The sequence below is a fragment of the Sabethes cyaneus genome, chromosome 3 (genome assembly GCF_943734655.1).
Source record: "Sabethes cyaneus chromosome 3, idSabCyanKW18_F2, whole genome shotgun sequence".
NCBI classification, from domain to species: domain Eukaryota; kingdom Metazoa; phylum Arthropoda; class Insecta; order Diptera; family Culicidae; genus Sabethes; species Sabethes cyaneus.
In genome coordinates this window covers 153794377-153816702 of record NC_071355.1, presented here as the reverse complement: position 1 = coordinate 153816702, position 22326 = coordinate 153794377, and the positions used below count along the sequence as shown (strand labels likewise).

The following is a 22326-nucleotide window of genomic DNA, read 5'->3' as shown; positions in this document are numbered from 1 at the left end:
AGACAATTTGTGCTTGAACAAGAATTGTTTGAATTACTTAAGGGGACCAAGTTTTTTGCAAGATAATCATTCTAGTATAAACAAAGAAAATGTCAACAAAGTGTCAATGTAAGATGTTTTTTGTGCTGAAGGTTCACCTACTTATATTGAGTTTAATATTTTTCAAGTACAGCAGTCATTATGATTACCCATATAAATTGATTTTAAAAATTAAAAGTGGGCTGCACGGCAGTTCCATGCGTAAAGTTTATTCTGCAAAATTTTTCATATACTTTGTCGTTACAACCGTCTTTAAAAAAATATGCTTCAACTGCTTGAACCCCTTCGAACATTTTCCCAACACCGGCTAATGACCTCTATATTCAGTTTAAAAAATACAAACAACTCTACAAACCGGCACCGGCACCGCTTCCGCCAAAATACAATCGAACCAAATTTTCTAATAACATACAAATCTACCATTGATGCATCATCACCGGCATAGTCCTTCCTCAGCTCATTTGGAAATCTTCATTAACTTTTGATTTCGCTGATTTTTCAAATGAAATCTTGCTAAAGTTTCGCGCCAAAGTATTTGTTCAATTTTCTCCTGGTTCAGATGCCCATTTTGACAGATCAGTTGTTTACGCTCGAATGTTCTTTCTTCAGAGTATGGTTTCTCTTACAAGAATATACGGTTTTAAGACGGTTTTATGGTAGCATTCTTAAGACAAACCAATCTTGCAGAAGAATGTCATAAATTTTTGTCAAAACTATTGCTAGGTTTTAAGGAGCGTCGTTTTTGAGCAGAAATCAAGTATCCTTTAAAACCACTTATAAGGTGAATTACACTTATTGATATTTCAGTTTTATACGTGTTTCTTCAAGTCTCCTTCAATCATACTTCAGAAATGTTAATCAAATAAGATAACATTTACTTGAGGAAAAACATTATAAAACCTGATAGATTTGGCAATGCTCTGATAAAACTACTATAAGAAATGCATAAGACCAATTTGCTATTGGATTGTTACTTGGGCGTCGTTTTGCACTACGTATGGGCCAAACTGGAGTGTCACATATGGATGGGGTAGCAACGGGTGGCTTAGGTTTAGAAGTAAAATCGTCAATTTTGTTACTTAGCGCTTCGACAACACCGCACAGCTGTTGAAATTGTACGGACAGATTAGGTGTAGCGGAAGGCTGTGGCTGGCACTGTTTTGCTTCTTCTATATAGCAGCTAATGCTGCGGCCTTTTAGCTCAGCCCGACAGGTTGAGCAAATTAATAATATCTTCCCGGCTGCAAATGATTCTTTTAGTCCGCGAGCATTAATGCCACAGCACTGCTGGATAATATGCAGAAATGCTTCGCAGAAACCACAGCGTAGTGGCTCAAGATCGTTTATTTCACATTTGCATTCTCCGCACAGCTTTTTATCCATTATGCTTTGATCAAACACCTTTGTATAGAACAGCAGATACAATAGAATGCGTAGCGTGGTGCTGTCGTAGATTGCGCTGTTAATCAGTTAAATCAGCAGTGTTGTATCAACAGCTCTTCTTTACTCGACTTAGTCCTAGACTTAATGTAAACCTTATACCCTTAATGGTAATGTTGAATTACATACAGTACAGCCCATTCTTCTGTCAAGCTTGCACGATTCAAACGTAATAGAGTGTTCTAGAAATGCACACGAAACGTTTTATTCGTTCTAGAGCAGCCTGGAGATTAGCTAGGCGATTTCTCACTGGATCACCTCGATATCGGAAGCCAGAACGGTGCTTTAGGTTGTAGAAATGTATCTTTAGACGTATCTCCATCTATCACCACCGTAGTTCCAACACCCGAAAGGCTACCCCGCTCTCTACCAGCCATCATATACTTTGCTTTGGTAGAATTTATGATAAGCCCAATTTTTGCAGCTTCCTCCTTAAAATGCGTGTACGCTTCTTCCACAGCTCTGCAGCTAACACCAATGATATCTATGTCGTCCGCAAACCCTAGGAGCATATGAGATTTCGTGATGATGGTACCGCTTCTCTGCACGTTTGCTCTTCGAATAGCACCTTCCCATGCAATGTTGTATCAATGTATCAATTTAATCAGTTTGAATTCAGTAATCAGTTTTGTTGGAAAACCATGTTCAAGCATAATCCGCCACAGCTCATTTCGTTTAACTGAATCGTATGCTGACTGCAAGCCTATAAACAAATGGTGAGTCCGCAAGTTGAATTCCCAGAATTTATCGAGCATTTGTCGCAAGGTAAACATGTGAACTGTCGAGGAGCATTTCGAAATCCACACTGATATTCGCCAACAAAGGTTTCCTGCAACGGCCTCAGTCTGAGAAATAGGATGCGGGAAAGCATTTTGTATGTAGAATTGAGGAGAGTAATGCCTCGGTAATAGATGCATTCGTGTTGATGCCGGTGTTGATGGCGATGATGCCGTCCTTTTCTGCTGTTTTGCCATTTTCATTGTCTAACCTCGTTCAGAGTTGATCCACAGCTTGTCCATCATCCTTAATCGTTATCCCATTTCTGTTAACCGCTCCATCTTGTTCACCATTCAACAATGCATCGAAATGTTGTTTCCAACGCCTAGCCACCTCCGATCTTTCGGTAATCAGGTTTCCTTCCTTGTAATTGCACATAACAGGAGTTGGCACGGTCCGGTTTCTGATTCCGTTGATCGCATTGAAGAAGCTCTCATATCCAGCCTCTCAAAGCAATTCTCCGCCTCCGCAAAAATGCGATCCTAGTGCTGATGTTTCTTACGACAAGTCTCATTTTGGCAGCCTTAGCATCTCGGTATCTCACTCTGCTCTGCCATGTCACCGTTGCAGCCAATATGTGATTTCTGGGTCGATTCTTCTCATCAGTCACTTGTTGGCACTATGCGCCAAATCACTCACTGGAAGTTAGTGCAGGAGAAGTACCCAACACTACTGACTGATACTACTCAGTAGTATACTGATCGTCTCGTGGAAGTGCCACCACTGTTTGTTCAGGTTCTCTCCACGTTGTTTACCGATCCGCTCGTCAGTTTTCTGAGAGTACTCTGCAGCTACTCTTTCCGCTGATAACCGCCCAATGCTCAGTCATATCAGCCTCGTTGGACAGCTACGAGATAATGGTCCGAGTACGTATGAGCTGGTCTTGTGCATCGAATACGATTTTGTTGGATAATATTTATCGATACGTAACTTTCATTTGTACCTTTAGTATACATATGAAAATGCTAGTTGGGTAAGACATTATAAAAAATTATGGCAATTTTACTCAAGAAAATTAATTAGTTTATTTTCATTTTTTTTAAAGAGAAGTCTCAGTTTTCAATACTGAGCAACAAAAAAATATTAATTTAATATTTTTTTGCTAAAAATTTTATGTTAAAAATCGTATTGGCATAATATTCTAAAAACAGTAATCTTCTATTTATATAAGAGGCTTATGTCTGTACCGAAAACCAGGTCTCTGACAGGATGTCATAAGAGGCTTAACTGCCGATTTAACTGCTCGAGTGGACTACTCGACTTAACTACTCGATTCGACTGCTTGACACATTTGCTTGACTTACAACTCGACTAGACTGCTCGACTTAACTGCACGATTGAACTGCTCGACTGGTCGATTCGACTGCTCGACTGGACTGCTTGACTGGATAGCATGATTCATCTGCTCGACTAAACCAGACTGCTCGACTCAACTGTTCGATTCGACGCTCGACTCAACTGCTCGATTCCACTGCTCGACTGAACTAATTGACTCAACTGCTCGACTAGACTACTCAATTCAACTGCGCAGTCTAGACTTCTGTTTGATTCGACAGCTCGACTTAATTGCTCGATTCAACTGCTCGGCTGGGCTACTCGACTGGACTACTCAACTCGACTGCATGACGCAGCTGTTCAATTAGACTTTTCGACTCAACTACTCGACTCGACTGCTCGAATGAACTGCTCGACTCAACTGTTCATCTTAACCGCTTGACCCGACTGCTTGACTAAACCATTCGATTCAACTGCTCGACTCAAGTGCTCGGCTAGACTACTCGATTCAACTGCTCGACTTGACTGCTCGACTTAACTGCTCGATTAAACTGTTCGACTGGACTGCTCGATGTAACTGCTCGAATTGACCGCTCGACTCGACCACTCGATTCAACTGCTCGACTCGACTGCTCGACTCAACAGCTCGACCGGACTGCTTGACTAAACAGCTTGATTTAACTGCTCGACTAGACTGCTCGACTCAATTGCTTGACTTCTGTTTGATTCGACAGCTCGACTTAACTGCTTCTTTCGACTGCTCGACTGGACTACTCGACTCAACTGCTCCACCGGACTACTCGACTCGACAGTTCGACTCAACTGCTCGAATAAACTGTTTGAATGGACTACTCGACTCAACTGATCGATTGCTCGAAAGAACTGCTCGACTCAACTGTCTGACGTAACCGCTTGACCCGGCTGCTTGACTAAACCATTCGATTCGACTGCTCGACTCGCCTGCTCAACTCGATTGTTTGTCGCGATATCATATGGTCGGTGTTAAATCAGACCGGACCAACTCGCCAAAATTTCAAAAAATGAGTTAGGCCATTACAAATATTTAAAAAAGTTTTTGTCCCTCCGGTGTTGGGCCACTGAAGGGGGGGGGGGGGGGCGAAAAAAACAAAGAGAATTTATTAATCGAAAAAAAATATGGATTTTAGGCATTTTTACTTAAAGTTTAAACGTTAAAACCAAATCTATTCTTGCTTTTAATAAATACGTTGTTATTTTTCATGCAAAAATCTACGAACTAAAAGACAAAAACGAAAGAAAATTTTTTTGGCCGAGTTTCGGAAATTCCACTGTTTGAACTTCCATTTCTATTTCGTGCTAGAAGCGTTAACTCAACTCGTACATTCATTTTTCGAGGTTTTCAGGATGTAGAGCCCACAGACAATTGATTTTACAAAAAAAAATTAACTCATATCCTACAAATTACTGTTTTGCCCTCTGATTTTTTAAGCCAATTTCCAAGGGGGGGAGGGTTGACAAAAACTTTGAAAATGATTTGCAATGGCCTTAATGATACCAAGAAGATACCAAACGATCAAGAACGTTCAAGCTTGATAAAAAAAAGCTAGTTAAAAATATTTCTGCCCTAGTTTGATAGAAATGCCATGACCAAAACGCCACCATTAAAACCGAGCAATGCAGTTTCCAATACAGGTATAAGTTTCCTAAACTTAGTACTTTCAAACCTTCTGTGGTACAACAATGAGATCGAAAACATATATTTTTTTCTTTAGTTGCCCTGTCGATATGCATCTGCAAACAATTTAACAAAATCAAGAACAAAACTACTGCTGTCCTTACAGAAATCAAAGATTGTTTTTATTACCAACCCTTCAGACACGCTGAAGACATTTTACCAATTCAATCCTTTTTTGTCAATAGCAGCATATCAGCAAAACAGTCATCAAATTGGCTTAGGTTTAATCGTCGTAAAGAATCTATGACCTGTTTGGACGAGGAGGTTTTGTCACTCTTTTAGACCACTTCTCCAACACAGACATCAAATTGGTTTGTGGTTTGTCTTCGTACGTAAAAAATCTGCTACCCATTGGAATGAGAAGACTTCGTATTTTGTTTCTAAAAAGAAACTAATCGATATCACAGTACACAGATGTTGTATTTAACTGTGGTGGATTTGTGGTATTACTGGCAACAATGATTCAAACCCTGGCGTTCTTTAGTAAACATATTACGACGCGAATTTGCTTCGATAAACTGTTTTAGCTATCGGAAATCCTCTTCTCTGCATATCAAAAATCCATGCTTCTAAATCATTCTGTTTAAACGCTGTCCACGTTGTCGTAGGACCAAATCGAATTTCTCTCCGTTCCGCTAATTAATTTGCGATCTAATGGTTGATCTTGGCACGCCATAAACTTTAATCGCGCACGCTCGTTTGTTTTGAGCACACTTTCGATTCGAAACAGCTATAGAAAGCTTTGTCCCAGTATAAGACCGACTGGTCTTTCTGGTCGTTGTTAAATCTAAATAGTATTTTATTGAGTTTCGTTACAAATTTACTTTTCGCACTATGTTGTGTAAAGTCGGTAAGACACTGGAAAATGCAGTCCGATGCACCTGCAGCTGTCGTTTGACTGCTGTTTTCAATTCACAATCTGACCTTGAAAATTTTCGGTAATTTTTACTAATTTTAGGAAACAATATTTTAATGAAGACAACGCAATTGTCGAATATGTAATGAAACGAATGGTATGCGAACTATCAAAATCAGTTCACTTCTCCTTTTGATGACTGAGAAATTTTCGATCACCCTATGTTCATTTAATATTAGAATATAGAATACATACTAATGACCCGTTGGAATGAAATATGATTTTACACTGTCATATTGCATAAATTATCGAAATATACCCAAAACCGCCCATACGGTTGCCGTAAATTGTTTGTTTGGTGGTGCCATTATGGTGGCGGCAGGTTGTATGCTGCTAATAACACAGCAATACTTACGTTCGTAGACCGTTAGGGTTGCCTCGGCGGAAACTGCATCCCCGACGCCGTTTTCCGCCATGCACTCGTACGGTGCATCGTCTCGTCCGGCGCGTACCGGCTCGATGCGCAGCATCGACACTCCGTTCGATTCGATCACCGAGTAGCGCGATTGGGTACCTGCGGGAAGGAGAGAGGAAACGATGAGTTGGAAAGAGATGGATGATAAAATGTTTTAGTCACACAAGTGCACTTCCGTTCGGTTGCCACTCTATTTCCGGTGCAGTGAAATGGATACGTGTGTATTCAATTATAATTAGTTCAGGTGACTGGGCAAACTACCGGTGTGTATGGCAAGCCAGCGCGCTGCATGAGTTGTCACACATTGTCAGCTAAACAATGGAAATCCGAAACCGGCACTTGAACCCGACGAACGCATTTTAAACCGATTATTAGCTGATATGCTTGGATGGTAAAAGTTTCATCGCGCACACGTCAGCAAATCGTAATGGAAGAAACCATCCGCATCGCTATGGAGTAGCTAAATTTAAAACAAAAAAAAACCGATCTCATCACTGTCATTGTTGTAACGTCATACGCAATGGTTGCTTATTACAATAACTACTCAATGATAATCGTAGCTTGCAATGCTATTCAGCAAGGTTGCACAGCAGCGGGAAAGATTGTGTCACTTTTTAACATTCAAATCATGGGACAACAGTTTTGATCGTGAATCCAACGAAAAACTATGAAGGTCTGTGCCACAATCATACTTCTGGTGATTGGCGACGATATCGCATTTTGAAAATTTTGGTGTGACTTATAGCACTAGTCAACTAGTCAACTTTAGATAACTGGCTTGAAACGAATGTTAACTGGTTTAAGGATCGTGCTCAAAACATAAAATACTTGTCGTTGGACGCACATCTTACGATTGAACGGAAAGAAATATTAAATAATCTGGGTTATCATTTACCACTGGTTCATATTTGCGATTTCTTTGCAAATAGTTGATGCATAGCACCATTTATTGCGAAACGTTGATTTTAAATATAATTGCCTTTCAACGAACAACGAGTAAAAATGATGATAGTTAAAATATCATCAATTAACAACGTCTTCTGCACATTAATAATTCTTTTTGACACTGTGTTTATCAGTTATTTCACACTTGACAACAATGCAATGGAAAGTATGTAAACAATTGCATGCAACTAATTGTAAAATAACAAACAAAATCTGTTTTCGGATCAGGCAGTTGCTAATTCTTCCTCGATTTGAAAATTGCTGCGTCTCGTCACGTGCATGAACATTGCGTAAACCCCTTTTTCACATGTGGATACAATCGGGCGAAAGATAGGGTTGGTCGCTCACTTTTTAATAACTGTTCACTTTCAGGAGATCAAATACGACTAGATTTATTGCAGTCCTAAGAAATCATGATGGAATTATCACTTTTTCTGTCACACTTCCCTAACACAGACATCAAATTTTGTTAGGACGGAAAGACTTCATCACTTTTTCTGGCATAGTTCCCAAGCACAGATATCAAGATAGTGTATGTCTGAACGTCTCAAACTTCAACCTGTTGGGACGAGAGCGCTTTGTCACTTTTTTGTCTAAAAATAAAGTAACCGAAATCACTTTAGTAAACAGCAGGTGTATTTAACTGTCGTCCCTGTCTGTGAAGCAAAGCGACCACGTTTTCTTCGTGTATGGCGATATTTGACCTTGAAGCTTTCCGTTGATTATGTCAGTTATGTCGTGCTTCTACACGATTTCTATCATTAAATGCATTCACGGAGTATTCTTTGAATTCCAGTAAATTTATCATAGTAGAGCGGCCTGTGAAGAAACCGTGTAGTCTTTCTGCAATTCTGTTTTTAATTTTGAAGTAACAATTCAAAGTTGCAGCCACATTATGCTATAGTGAAGAAATTGACGGAAGTGGGTTGGTTGAAGATTTAAACTTGTTACCTTTTTCTCATCGAAAGGATTGAAATGCGATTAATTTTGATGGTGTTTGGTTGTTCGACACCACCATAAATAAAAATAAAAATTGTCGCAATACTGCCCGGAAATACAATGATCTAGTGCATTCTTCAATTTATTACAACCTATCCGAACGTTTCTACTCACCCATAATCTTCTTTCCATTCTTCCGCCAGACAATGTTCGGCTGGGGGTCACCTCGTGCACCGCAGAAAAACGTTGCCACGCCGCCGACTCTGACGCCCTGGTTCGATGGCTTCCTGATGATCTCCGGTGGATCTGTGTGCGAAATGGAATGCAAAACAAAAAGGTGAAGAAGTGTTAAATGTTTGCAAAATTAGCTTTTTTGCTCCGGCTTCATTTGAGCCGAAGAAGAATAAATAGATTTTTCCCCACCCTCCGTATTAAAAAACCACTTACGTGTCAGATAGATGAAGGGAAAATCGGAGAAATTCCCATCTGTAACGTTGACGGAAACAACAACAACGGCGCGGTTAAGGATTTTCGTTCGACGTACGAAGAGTTCGCTGAGTCAGAAGGTATCGGTGAAGAGGAAGAAAAATCAACTACCACCACCTGCCTGCGGCGGAAGTTTTAAGATAAATGGAGTTTTTGTGTTTCGATTGAGCGAATTTCCGCATGATTAAACTAGCAAATGCTTGTTGGCTAGATACTGGGTTTTAATTTAGCGGGTGATTTCTCAGAGTTCGGTGCTGGCAAATGCCAATTGAAAAGGTACAGAGACCGACTCGTTGTTGCTGGCTTATTTTTGGTTAGCTTCCTACACGTATACAATTAAACAATTTTCTGAATATTCGGTTGTGGGAAGTTGATTGTAGAGCTTTGGTAGAAAATGTTCTCCGGTTTTAATTTCGGCTCACTATTTAACTGTTGGAAGAACTTTTAATCAACCAAAGGTTGCACAGCTAGACGCATTTTTTCAAACAACCGAGGGAGGATACGTTTTACAAACGCTTGATAATACAATACAATTTATATTCAAATTACATTCCGCCGGTTTATCTAGGTTGTAGGAGTAGAGCCGTAGGACCGGTTTCCAATTAACCATCCGGGGAGGTATAATTAACCAAAATTACGTTACATGAATTTTTAATGCTCTTTGCTGGGCGTACCTTTGCGTTGGCCGAGTGACGGCTCTTCTTCGAGTACTGTTTTTGGATTTTGTTTGCTGGAGCTAGCGGATGTGAACTAAGAAATGAGACGAATTTCGTTTCTGAATACAATTTCCCCAAACGTTCCACCGACACGGTTTGGAGGTTTCTAATTGAGATATAAACCAGAGCGCCCGCCTGGCTGCTCGAAGAAAGAAACGATGGAATTACTTTTTACGACCAAATAAGTTGAATTGTGAAAAATGCAAAGAATCTGATTTCCATTTCTGTTAAACGAAATGAGCGGCGAATGAGTGGCAGTCATGTGGATAGCATAAAAATTTTGAAGCGTAATACTTTATTATTCGAATCTATATAAGGAAAACATAAAGTTTATAAGCTGCTTGTTTGGTAAAGAACCCGCAACGTTTCTGTAATGGAAGATAATTTAATAATGTGAACAACAGATTGTACATCAAATAGAGATAAATTGCTACATTGGAGCTATTGACATCAGAGAAATTAATATTTGTCTAGGCCATCCTATCGTATAATTTACCCTCGTTAATGTGCGGCCCAAGCGAGGTTAGTTGCTGTTATTTTAGACTATCACACTATAAACCGGGGACGAAAGACTAATAAATTTATTAAGCAGGTCCATCCCTGCTATCGCGTTTTGGCATGACCCGACAAAGCAGCCTTTACAGTGACTGCGAACATGACTCCAACCTGTATTGTGCCAGTAATTCCATTACTGCAACAACTATGTAAGAGAAGCGGGTTACCACGAAACGAAATCAGCTACTTCGTGCCAGCACGAGAGGTCACGCAAGGGTTGTATAAACAAGATGAGTAATCAAAATGATGATGGCTACATGCGGCCACTTCCTCAGGTGCAACACTAAGGTTTTGTAGTCCGCCACCAGCGATCAATACGAATATCTGTGTTACATTCTATCGAGCACACCGTTCAACATCGTAATTACGGAACTTTCTGTCTAAGCATACCACAGCTATCTTCATTAGTTAAGTCGAAAAACTAATTTCCACACCATTTTCGGCTTCCTTGTGCGGACTCCGGCAGCAAAATCACAGTGGAATGATTTTGGCAAAACATTTATTTAATTTCTCCGTATTAATTAAACAAAGCTGAAAATATTTAAAGCTATGCATAATTAAAACAAAACTATCCAACAATACACTCTACATCAAGTTTCATGCTACGTTTTTTACCCACTGTAAATCAACTAGCCTCACTCACAATGGAGCGAACAGAGGATTAATTTGAAAAAGTCATTAGTTTCATCAAGCCTTGCCGACGTGGAAACAACTCTAACTTGTGCTGCCTGGCCACCCAGCAGATCTGCCTGCCGGCACTGTACGTGTGAGTCCTGGTCCCTGTCCCGGCGATGGCTCGGTGCGGAGAATGCAACTCTTTCTAATAAATATATGTGCTTGGGTGTAATATGATACACATTCACAAGCACACTCGAACAATCTTCTGCAAGCTTGCAGAGAGCGAGCGAGCGAGCGGCAAGTGAGTAGCATAAATTGAAAATTTTTGCCGCTTCCCATCGGTTCCGAGGGTGTCTGCTACGGTGCGGTGAGGTGAGGTGGACTCCAGGGTGGTGCACGCTTTGCTCATTACATGCAAGAACTATAGAACGCGATGGGGGTCTCTGCGTTGATGAAATCAGCGTTAATGCTCGTCATTAGTGGAAAAGATGCTGCACTTTTTTTTGTAATTATTATCAATAAATGGTAAATTGGTTCAAGGGTAATAGCACTGTGTCAGAACCGGTGGAACTGGTGATGGTGGTTTTAAATTCGGGGACAAAATTTTTCCGGATTTGAAAGTTAATGGCTAATTAGTGATTTAATACGCAAAAATGTTTAACAAGTTAAGAATATCCACTTGGCATGGTACTCAAATGCAATTTTTCCACTTATTTCGCCAAAATAAACGAACAACAACCACACCAATGCAATGAAATTATCGTATGAAATATGTACCTCCACCGCATACAATATAATGGAGGCGCATGATTTTCTACGAACAGTACTTGTTCTATTGAGAGCATTTTCAGTGAGAAACCAACCGTTTGCTGGAAGGGTTGTTTAGCCGCAAGGTTATTGAGTTCGCTTTGATAACTAAATTCTATCCTATCGCAATTCGATGTTTATTCTTAGACCCCTTTCACACTCTTTCTTTGCTACTTAATTCTGTATTTACCAGCAATGAAATCTCTTACCAGGGCAATTAATATCAGTGATACTGGCGAGAGATGTGTAATAAAGCCTCTCTTTAAAGAGAAAAATTGAACTAATTTACGCACTTCCTGGCTCTAGAGAGCGAGTTTAGCGTTTTTTAGCGAGTTTAGTTTAGCGAGCGAGAAAAGTATAAAAGCATTTCAACCCAATTTTTCTAAAGGATTAGGTTTCCAATAACACCAGCAACCGTTTCATGCAAAATAGACGCATTCAAGTGCATTTATGCCGCCGTAATAAGCGTAAGAGAGGAGACGCAAAGAGAATCTCTCATTTGCACATTGGACCTTTTGAAATGTTGCTCGTCAAATATGGCTAATTCCATTCCATAAAATAAGAAACAAAAATTTGATAAAATTTAAATTTGTGGCACTTTTACAATAAATTTACCACAAATTTTAATGTCGACAATAAAGACTATTCTAGACGCATTATTTCTACTATAAAATTTAATGTAATTTTTTTTTTCGGGACATCGAAATAGCGTTTGTGGGTGCGAAACGGGGTAGCAGTCCCATAGCGCCGTAAATACAAAAGATAACACTATACTTTCTTCAACAATATTTTAGATAATAACTAACTCTATAATTTCCCCTTACACTACTTTTTCGAATTCTGTTTCGTTAAGGCGGTAAGGTCAATTGAGCATCTACTGAGCAAAAAAACCGAAAATGAAGCCTGATGATAAGGACTCTCATACAAATGAAATAGAAATTTTTCGTATGTGCCATATTTTCTGCTATGCAACAAGTGGTAAGCTGGGAAAGTAAACTAGTAAAACCTTCTCGGAGCAAAATACAGTGAATCGACGGCGCTAACTTACGTGCCAGTTGCCATTTACGTCAAAAGAGAAGGATATTCGAATGGCATGTCATATTTGCGATGAACGTGCTTTGGCTTTAATGTTATTTGTAACCAATGGCCCTTTTAAAGGCCACAAGCATGTTAAAGTAAAATTATTGAAACATGTCAAGCTACACATAATCATATTTAATACAATAATGTGTGGGCTGGTCATTCATTACTATTTTAACATTTGTAATGCACACAAGTGATTTTCAAAAGAAATCTCTGTCTTAATGGTTGCAGGCGTTGTCAAAGCCACCATTGAATGAAGAATCGAATTTGAATAATTCGCTCTGTTAAACATTCACTTAAACAATAGCACTCACAGATTCTTATAAACATACATATGCCAAAAATGCTATTTACATAAGTCTCAGATCTAATGATATGATATAGTCCTACGTCACGCTTACGTACAACCCTTAGGGCTGTATACCTTGTAGTTTTTACATAAGAAAAGTCACTTTTGACCACTTAAAAATACGAGTGCAGATATGAGATAGGGAGAGTTATCAGGAAGAAGCGTCCCCAGCAACAATGTCAGTTTTATTGTACTCTTATGGTGGTTAAGAGTGTAATAAAACCCAAATTGTTACTTGGGATATATAGCCCTGGCTCTCTCAAGGTCTTACCTAGGTCCTCCTCGGAGATCTAAGTCAAATGATGACGATCGATGGCCATAATTAGAACTGCTTCATGTGCATACCGGAGCAGCTAAGCTAGGACGTGCGAACTTCCTAGCCTGTTCTCCAGGTCACGAGCGGCTCAAACAGCAACTGTCTCGGAGCGAGCGGCTGAATATGAAATTCTGTATCCTGCAAGCTATACCTAAGATGGCAGGCCCTTCAACGGGATGTAGTTTTCACGACCCCGGTAAGGTACCCAGAAAACCAATAAGCATTTCCAAGTTGCCATAAATGCTACTTAAATGCTATTTTGGCAAAATATGCGGCTAATTTACTGCTAGCCCTCTTATAGTGCTGACAATGCACATTTGCAGCTAGTTACCAACAAGAAGAATTTAAATAGAATTGTGGATGACAAATTACAACAGTTATGCAGTCAAAAAGCTGATAAACAACAACCCGCGGTATAAAACGCCAGGGATGCTAATAAACGACTGATTTACTGCTTATTTTAATGCTTGTTGGTTGCCTGGGTAGTATACCGAAACCCTCATTTACCACAACAAACGAAAATGGAAATACGGAACGAATCAATAATTCTATGCTTATTGATTCGTTCCGTATTTCCATTTTCGTTTGTTGTGGTAAATGAGGGTTTCGGTATACGGCAAAGAACAAGGAAACGATTAATGGATAACGATTAGAAACTTGGTTCCTGGAATCAGGGAAACAACCGATCCTTTTTTTACCGCACTCACACCACCAGGCATTCAAAATCACACGGTCTGTTTAGTGATGGAATACCAACGCTATGCATAACACAACCGGTATTTCGCTCAGTCATACCCCCGATTGTACAGCAGAACGAATGCGTTCTGATCTTTTGACGTAGGACTACGTCTTACGGCAAGTTTTGAGATAGGGTGTCATTCCAAAAAATCGAAAAATGCGAGCGTCACGAAAAATGAAAGGTTTTGAGCGTTAATAGCTCAGCGGTTTTCCGATCGATTTTCAATATTCTTACACCAATCGATCGGAAAATCTTCTAAGAATTGACCCAAATGAAGAAAAGTATGGATTCTTGATGTTGAACTATTGAAAAATTGAAAATAATGAACCTATGTTTTACCAGAATTCGCGCTTCGTGATTGGTTGGAAGATTCTTTACGATGATCGAAACCTATACCAATTTGATATCTGTGCTTGGGAAGTAAGCCAAAACAAGTGACCAAGTTTCCTCATTTCAACAAGATTTCTTAACACCGCGGTTCAACCATTTTGATGTCCTTGCTTGGGAAGTACGCCAGAGAGAGTAGCGAAGCCCCCTCGTGCCAAAAGATTTCTTACGAACGCGATTAAACCTAGTCCAATTTGATGTCTGTGTTAGGGAAGTGTGCCAGAAAAAATGACACAAGTTCGTTGTCCTAACAGATCGCAAATTCTTTACTGCGAGACGATTAAACCTCGGTGAATTTGATATCTGTGTTGGAAAAATGTGCTACAGCTGTACTGTTCGGTTATAATACGACTCTGTATGAATACGCATGCTTGCCGTTTCATTAGAAGTGTAGTGAAAAGATGTGCTGTTGATAAAATAGAATTGAATTGGTAAAATCTCTTCAACGTGGGGAACCATGGGTAATAAAAACAATCTTTAATTTCAGTCAGGTAGCAGGAAAGCAATAGTTTGTGTTCTTGATTTTGTTAAATTGTTTTCAAATGCACAATCTTTTGAGAATTGAACGTATGCAATATTACTACTTTGATAAATGTTACATACAACGCAAGTAGCATGTATATATGTTGCATATAGCATGTATACATGAAGAATAGAATGATTACAAGTATGAATACATGCCACTATCACTACAAAGAGACTTACGTAGTCCTGCGTAACCTATATATGCGGTCGTGTCTTGTACACAACCCCTCTGATTTTTTTTTACATTTTCGTTTCGATCATTTCTTTTACCGTTTGGAGCAGCGGATGTCACGGATGACCTAAGCTGTTAAAGTGACTATAATAAAAAAAAAAGTCTTTTGACTGGCAGTCGCCACACTAAAAAAAGCTATCGTATGATTCAATAATGCAAAAACAGCCGCTACATGTGCATGGAAGTAGTCGGTTGGACCCTGTCAGACAAAGTGGAATATTTTGCTTGCGTCGGACCGATTTTACTATGGGTAGCCGATTGGGAGACAAAAAGAGAAACGAAAATATGCATCACCTTATGCTGCCAGTCAGTTTGCAGTTTACACTCTTCAATATAAATACAAAACCAGAGAACAACTGTTGGCTTCTCTTGAGAGATCACATCGATTGTAGGCGGCAGCGGCAAATGATCATCTTCGGAGCGCAAGTTGAACACAGAAAGCGTACGCATTCACGCAGTCACAGTCAATTTGCGATCGCTTTTCAAGCCCTGTCTGGAGTGTCCGAACTCTCCGTGAACAGCCAAACCGAACCATAAAACAGTGGCCAAAATCCGTGCTCGAAAGTTATACGACCGGGTGCTAACCAAGTTTGACGTGTGTCTTCTGATAAACGATTAACCCTATGTCAAGGCTTTGGGTAAGAGCCAGATAAAAAATTTTATTTGGCAACGACTCGGGGGGATGTTCCAAATTTAAATTTGTTTTTACTGACAAATTTGCACGAAAATTTATGATTTGGCAGGGCATTTGCAGCTGTGGCAGAAAAACGAAAGTTTTCGTTACAAATAAGACAATGTCGTCGGGACTGTACCAAAAGGAGAGTCTCCAAAAACAAATTTTACCGTTCATTCGATCCCATCACCATCCCGTGATGTTTTGGCCAGATTTGGCAAGCTGTCATTACAACAAATTAATTGTTTTATTTAGTTAATGCAATTGCGCACTTAACTTGATGAATGTTTCTTGTAGTATTTTTTATTAGCTTTCCGATGGTGGTCTTGAAATTGTAATCGGTTAGAGGTACCATGCAGGACGATTTTTTGATAAAATCCAACAGGGCGGCCAAATCCAAGATGACCGCCGATTTTTTTTTCACTTCGTTTATAAGCCCTATCTCTTCTCTTTACAAAACCGTGTCGTTTGTAGTTTGTTTCATGGCAAATTTTGGAAATATCACAATAATTATATGAAAATTGTGAACCTTGCTACAAATAACTGGTTGTTTTATTCAGTCAATGCAATTGCACACCTAATTTTATAAATGTTTCTTGTAGCATTTTTTCTCAGCTTTTTTTCTTAGCTGAAGCTAAAACCACCATTGGGGTCTTAAAATGAAAATCGGTTGGGGGGCACATGGTGAAAACGGCGATTTTTTGATAAAATCCCATATGGCGACCAAATCCAAGATGGCCGCCAAAAAAGTTTTTACTCCATTTAAAAGCCCTGTTATTCTCCTGGGAACGCAGTGAGCTGTGACAGAGACCGGTCGAGAAATTTTTTTCGCTGGAAAATTAGTTGAAGTCTTAGAATTTCGTTTTTTTATTCAAACTAATATGCAAGTGATAATTTGTGCATTTTTCGCGTACAAAATTATGTGCTGTTCTAAGTCGTGTTTGGTTCTAAGTTTAGTGAATGAAGAGAAGATCTTTGTAATGCTCGTGCTGATGCGGTGCTTGCTGTTCAGTTAGTTTTGGGGTTGACTTTGAAGGAAAATCAAACTCTGCCGAACCCGAGCTCCTGGCAACGACGAACGCCGACAACCACGAAGTCGAAGATTTTTCCCTATGCTATATACCTCGTGTTCCTTCCAACCTGACAGCAGGATGGCAGCAAATTCACATCTCACTGTGCTGATGGAACGAGCAAGAGGACATTTTGCAAATACATGCCGGTGAGGTCGTTTCGTACTTTAATTATTTATCATTACTATGATTTTCTTTATGCGGAATGCAGAATACCGAATTTTACAATTTTTTAATCTGACTTACCAATTTTCAATGGTGTTAAATTTATTTATTTTATTTTTTTCTTTCGCTAATTTGGTTTTCAACCAATTTTAAATAATTATTAAATTATAACGTAGGCATATTAATAATCAGTTATATGTAAAATTAATTGATTAAGCTTGACTATGAATGCTCTCTTTTCATTTCTTCGTTTACGCTGGTTAGTTGAACAATTATTTTACTATTTTTATTTCTTATTCTCTTCTAACACTTCGGTAGCTGGTGCGTCTTATCTATTTTCAGAGAGCGAAATAAGGCGCTATAACCTTGGCCTATTGCAGCCTGGCTTATGGTTGAAGTGCCATAAGTTCATCCCCGAGGGTCCGGAGTATTATTTAACCTTTACTAGCTGAATACTCCCAACGAACATGAAAACTAATCAATAACAATTGAACAGAAACGGTTGGTACGAGACGTCCCCGTTTCTTCCTCCCCTGTTGATGTATATATTTTTTTTTTATTTTTTATAATTAACCCTCCGCTCACCCCCGTTACCAAAAAGCTCACACAGAGAGCCCCCTGGTATCGGACACTTACAGAAACCTCAGCTTAGAAGAGAACTGGACAACACACTAAACAAAGAAATTAATTTAAGCTGAGGAAAACATAAAGAGGATACATAAAATTATTTAAAAACTATTTAATGGGCGCCCAGTGGAATTTAATATTCCTTTTTAAGGGGCCCAGCATAACTATAACTAATAATAATTCTGATTCAGCTACTGGTAGAGAGAAGTTAAATTTAATTTACGATTTACTTTACATAGGCATGGTTGATACGCTCAAATTATATAATTGATTATGTTTGTCTTAAAATATTGTTTAATTTTGTATTTATACAGATCGATGTTGGTGATTTGTTTTAATTCGTTAGGCAGAGCGTTGTAAATTGAAGGACCAAAAAATGAAATTCGCGTCTGACCAAGATTTGTTGTGGCTCTATCACGCTGTATGAGATTTGCTCGTCGGGTATTTTGCAGTCTATTACCAGTGTTTAAAGACATATTATGGTGATAGCCTGGTTGATGTAAAACTTTCTGCATGTGAATAACAGTTTGTATATTACGTAAGGCTAAGATGGGTAAAACTGTGTGGCTATTATTTGTGTAGAGTTGAACCGTTGGGTAAAGTATCGGTAGTTGAAATATTATTTTCAGGCACCTGTTTTGCAAAACTTGTATTTTCTTAATTTTCGATTTACTGGCGTGGCCCCACACGAGAACTAGATACTGAATTTGGGAGTGAATACAACCATAGTAGAATTTTAATAATACGTGTTTAGGAACGAAGTAGCTAACTTTTCTCATTGCGCCGGCTAATGATGAAATTTTTTGCTGCATATGTTTGATTTGCCGGTCCCAAGACAACGTTGCATCAAGGTAAACACCCAGATACTTGAAATCATCTACTTTTTCTATAGATATTTCGTTGACGCATAGGTTAACGTGATCGGCGGGTTTTTTCCTAGGTGAGTGGAAAACCATATATTTTGTTTTCGTTAAGTTGAGTGACAGTAAATTAGCATCAAAATAGTCAGAAAGAACTTTTAAATCATGCTCCATTGACGATATCGCACTGCCGATGTCAACGCAAGGATAAAATAATGCCGTATCATCTGCAAATAACCTTGGTGTCCCTTTCAAGTTTAAATTGCCAATGTCGTTGATGTAAATCAAAAACAACAGTGGACCGATATTGCTACCCTGAGGCACCCCTACATCAATTTTGTGGAGTGTGCTTCGTGCATCACCAATCGTTACATATTGCATTCTTTGTGTTAAGTAACTGCGAATGACATTGTTTGCCACTCCTCTTATTCCATATAATTCCAGTTTCTTTAAGAGAATATTGTGATTCAAGGTATCAAAGGCCTTTTTAAGGTCAAGGAATAACCCTCCAACAAGTTTCTTCGATTCAATTTCGCTGACTATGTAGTCTATTAGCTCTGTTATAGCTGTCGTAGTCCCACATTTCTGCCTAAAGCCGTATTGGAATTTGTAAAAAACATTGTTTGCCTTCAAAAAATCTAATAATCGAGCTACAAGTAGTTTTTCTAGGATCTTGTTAAAGACCGATAGTGTAGATATTGGACGGTAATTACAGGCATCTAAAGTGTTTCCTGCTTTAAAAATTGGTACTACTCTAGCAATTTTTAAACAGTTGGGATATTCACCAGTATCAAGAATTTTATTGAAGGCTTGACACAAAATGAACGCAAATGCTTGGGGATTACCCTTTATTACTCTTGCTGGAATGTTATCCGGGCCTGAACTCTTATTAACATCTAATTCTTTTATTAGAGCAGTAACTTCATTAATACTTGCAGGGCGTAAAAAGATTGTATTAGAGACGCATCTAACGTTGCTAGTAGGACTAACGTTCAAAGGATTTGATATGTTACGCGCAAGATTGGTGCCAATATTAGAAAAATAATTATTGAAAATTTCGCAGACGTGCTGCGCATCAGAAATTTTACTTCCATTTTGAGATAAATTTATTGTTTCCTTTCCTTTTTCCCTCCCAAAGATTGTGTTTATATTTTTCCAAAGTTTTGAGTGACAAGTAGTACTCAAAAGCGTTTTATAATATGATTTCTTGTTTTGTTTTTTTGTGGCTTCAACTTTTCTTGTCACATGATTAAGCATTATTCGAAGGTTCGCGTCGTAAGGGTTTCTTTTTACTTTTTTTAGATATTTTGTTTTAATCTTCATTAGCCTCCATAATTCAAATGTCATCCACGGACAGTATTCATTTTTAGCAGTTATTTCAGTCGTAAATGTTCTTGTGCACAAAGTAAGCAACTGATTGTATTTCGCAATTATTTCTGAAAAACAATTTTCAACATTATCCACGCATACAATACTGTTCATATAATCATTAAACATCGTAGTTAGCCTCACATTATCAATAATTCTTTTAGTAAGAACCTGTTTTTGTCGTCTCCCAGCAAGATTTATTGAAGTCAAAATTTGCGAGTGATCACTTACGTTGGTGGCAATCGTATCATTGCGTAGACGGTAAGCGTCACTTGTTCTACATACTACATGGTCAAGAACATTATTACTGGCTGGCCGAGTAGGAATTGAATTTGAGCATATGAAGCCATATGATTCCAATAAATTTTTATATTTAATCACAACATTGTTGCCAATCAGATTGACTGGGACGTTTACATCTCCTACAATGAGACATGGCGTGTTTTTTTTTGCATCATGCAACCAGCCTTCCAAGACGTCATGAAATCTATGAAAATCAAAGGAAGGTGGTCGATAGACACCAATAACATCGAAGGAAGACCCATCGATAGAAAGCTCAACGTGAATGGTGTGCAATCCATCCAAAGAACAATTATTTTTAATGTTATGCATTATTTTGTTGTTAACGTACAACGCCAGCCCCCCATGAGATGATTCCCTGCATGAGAATGTGGACTGAAAACCGGGAATTTCAAAAATTGAAGCACTATCCGCTCTCACCCATGTTTCGCCAATTACAATTACATCCACTGTTATATCACAATCGTTTAAAAAATATAGTATGTTATCAAATTTTTCCAATACATTCATTCCGCGAATATTCCACTGAAGTATCCGTAAGCTTCTACCATTACCATGCTGATATTGTGTTTTAAAATCATCTATGCTCTCGTGAAGATTATTTTGTATTTGTGGAGTATCCATTTTATAATGTTGGTTTACAAATTTTTTTTAGCATTTATAACTTTTATTATTTTAATTTTTTTTCAGTAGTACTTCTTATTCTTTTTGGAGAGGGAGATGAAACGGACAAATTTATTAAACGTGACATAAAGTTTTTTAGATCCACTCGATTTTTTATGATTTCAGGTTTGCTACTTTCATTCCTTTTCACAAGTACAACACCGCCCCTACCAGACCAGACATATTTTATATTATGTTTTTTCTGAGATTCGCGAAGTTCCTTGATAATTTCTAATGAAAGCGGCGTTAGCTCGTCACGAATTGAAATAGTAGTAGCTTTCCCATTTAGTAAAAGAGAAGAGTCAATTGACGTTGACAATAACTGTCCCTTCAATTTCTTTTTATTAAAAATCTCTTCTTTTGCCTCTGCGTTTTTGAAGACAACTCTAATCGGAACTAGAGGATTACCAGATTTAGTATTTGCAAAAATTCGACTAGATGATGCTACTGAGTCAATCCCTGACGATGCTCCAAGGGAGGCTAAAGTTTTCCCTACAAGTTCGGAGGTATTCTCATTGGTTGTAACTGGGATGCCAAATAACATAACGTTGTTACAAGTGGTCAATTGATTGGATTTGTCAACATTTAATTCAAGTTTGCGAACGACCTCAGTGAGAGTGGTGTTCGACTTTTTGAGCACATTGACCTCTTGTTTCAACAACTCGTTTTCGGCCCTCAGTTCTAAAAAATCTGCAAGAATATCATCGAATTTGGAAGACAAAAATTCCTGGGATGCGTCAATTGCAGAAGTGATAAGTTTTACTTCTTTTTTTACATCTTCCATTTCACAAGCCACAGCAGTTTTTAATTCAGCAGCAAGTGCTGAAACCATCGACTGATTGTTATGATTCATTTTAATGATTCGTTGGTACGTAGCTGAACAATCCGATGAGCAGAAATAGGGAGATTCTTTAATGCGTCTAACCGCATTGCCGTTTATATTACGACATTTAAAATGCGCACTAGAAAAACAGTATAAACACGTAATGACTTTATTGGGATCAGCCTCCTTCTTGTTACACTCCACGCAATGAATTTCATTTTCTACCATCATCGTCGAAAAGTTTAAAATTTAAATAAAACAAAAACAATCCAGTAGCTATTTAATTTAAAATCTGTGAATGAACGAATTCATACAGCAGTACAGTTTGGTTGCGATTTCTAAATGAGTGCGCTAACGCAAACTAGATACGTGCGCAGTGATAAGATGCTTTTTGTGGAGTGTATTCTATCGGCTCGTGACAGTCTACCGTTACCGCTTGCAGAAATGTGTAAATAAAAACCTACCTTGTACTTTAAATATGCATTTAAACTTACAAATCACCGT

General features: G+C 38.6%; 1 protein-coding gene across 1 annotated transcript in view; it reads right to left on the bottom strand.

Annotated features, from left to right (window-relative positions):
• Positions 1-22326, bottom strand: part of LOC128744064 (tyrosine-protein phosphatase Lar) — a 366801-nt gene that overhangs the window by 153110 nt on the left and 191365 nt on the right. The window contains exons 3-4 of the mRNA XM_053840822.1: positions 8635-8766; positions 6517-6675 (exon numbers count right to left, since the gene is read on the bottom strand). Coding sequence (XP_053696797.1) covers positions 6517-6675; positions 8635-8766 — 291 coding nt within the window. The remainder of the gene's footprint in view (positions 1-6516; positions 6676-8634; positions 8767-22326) is intronic.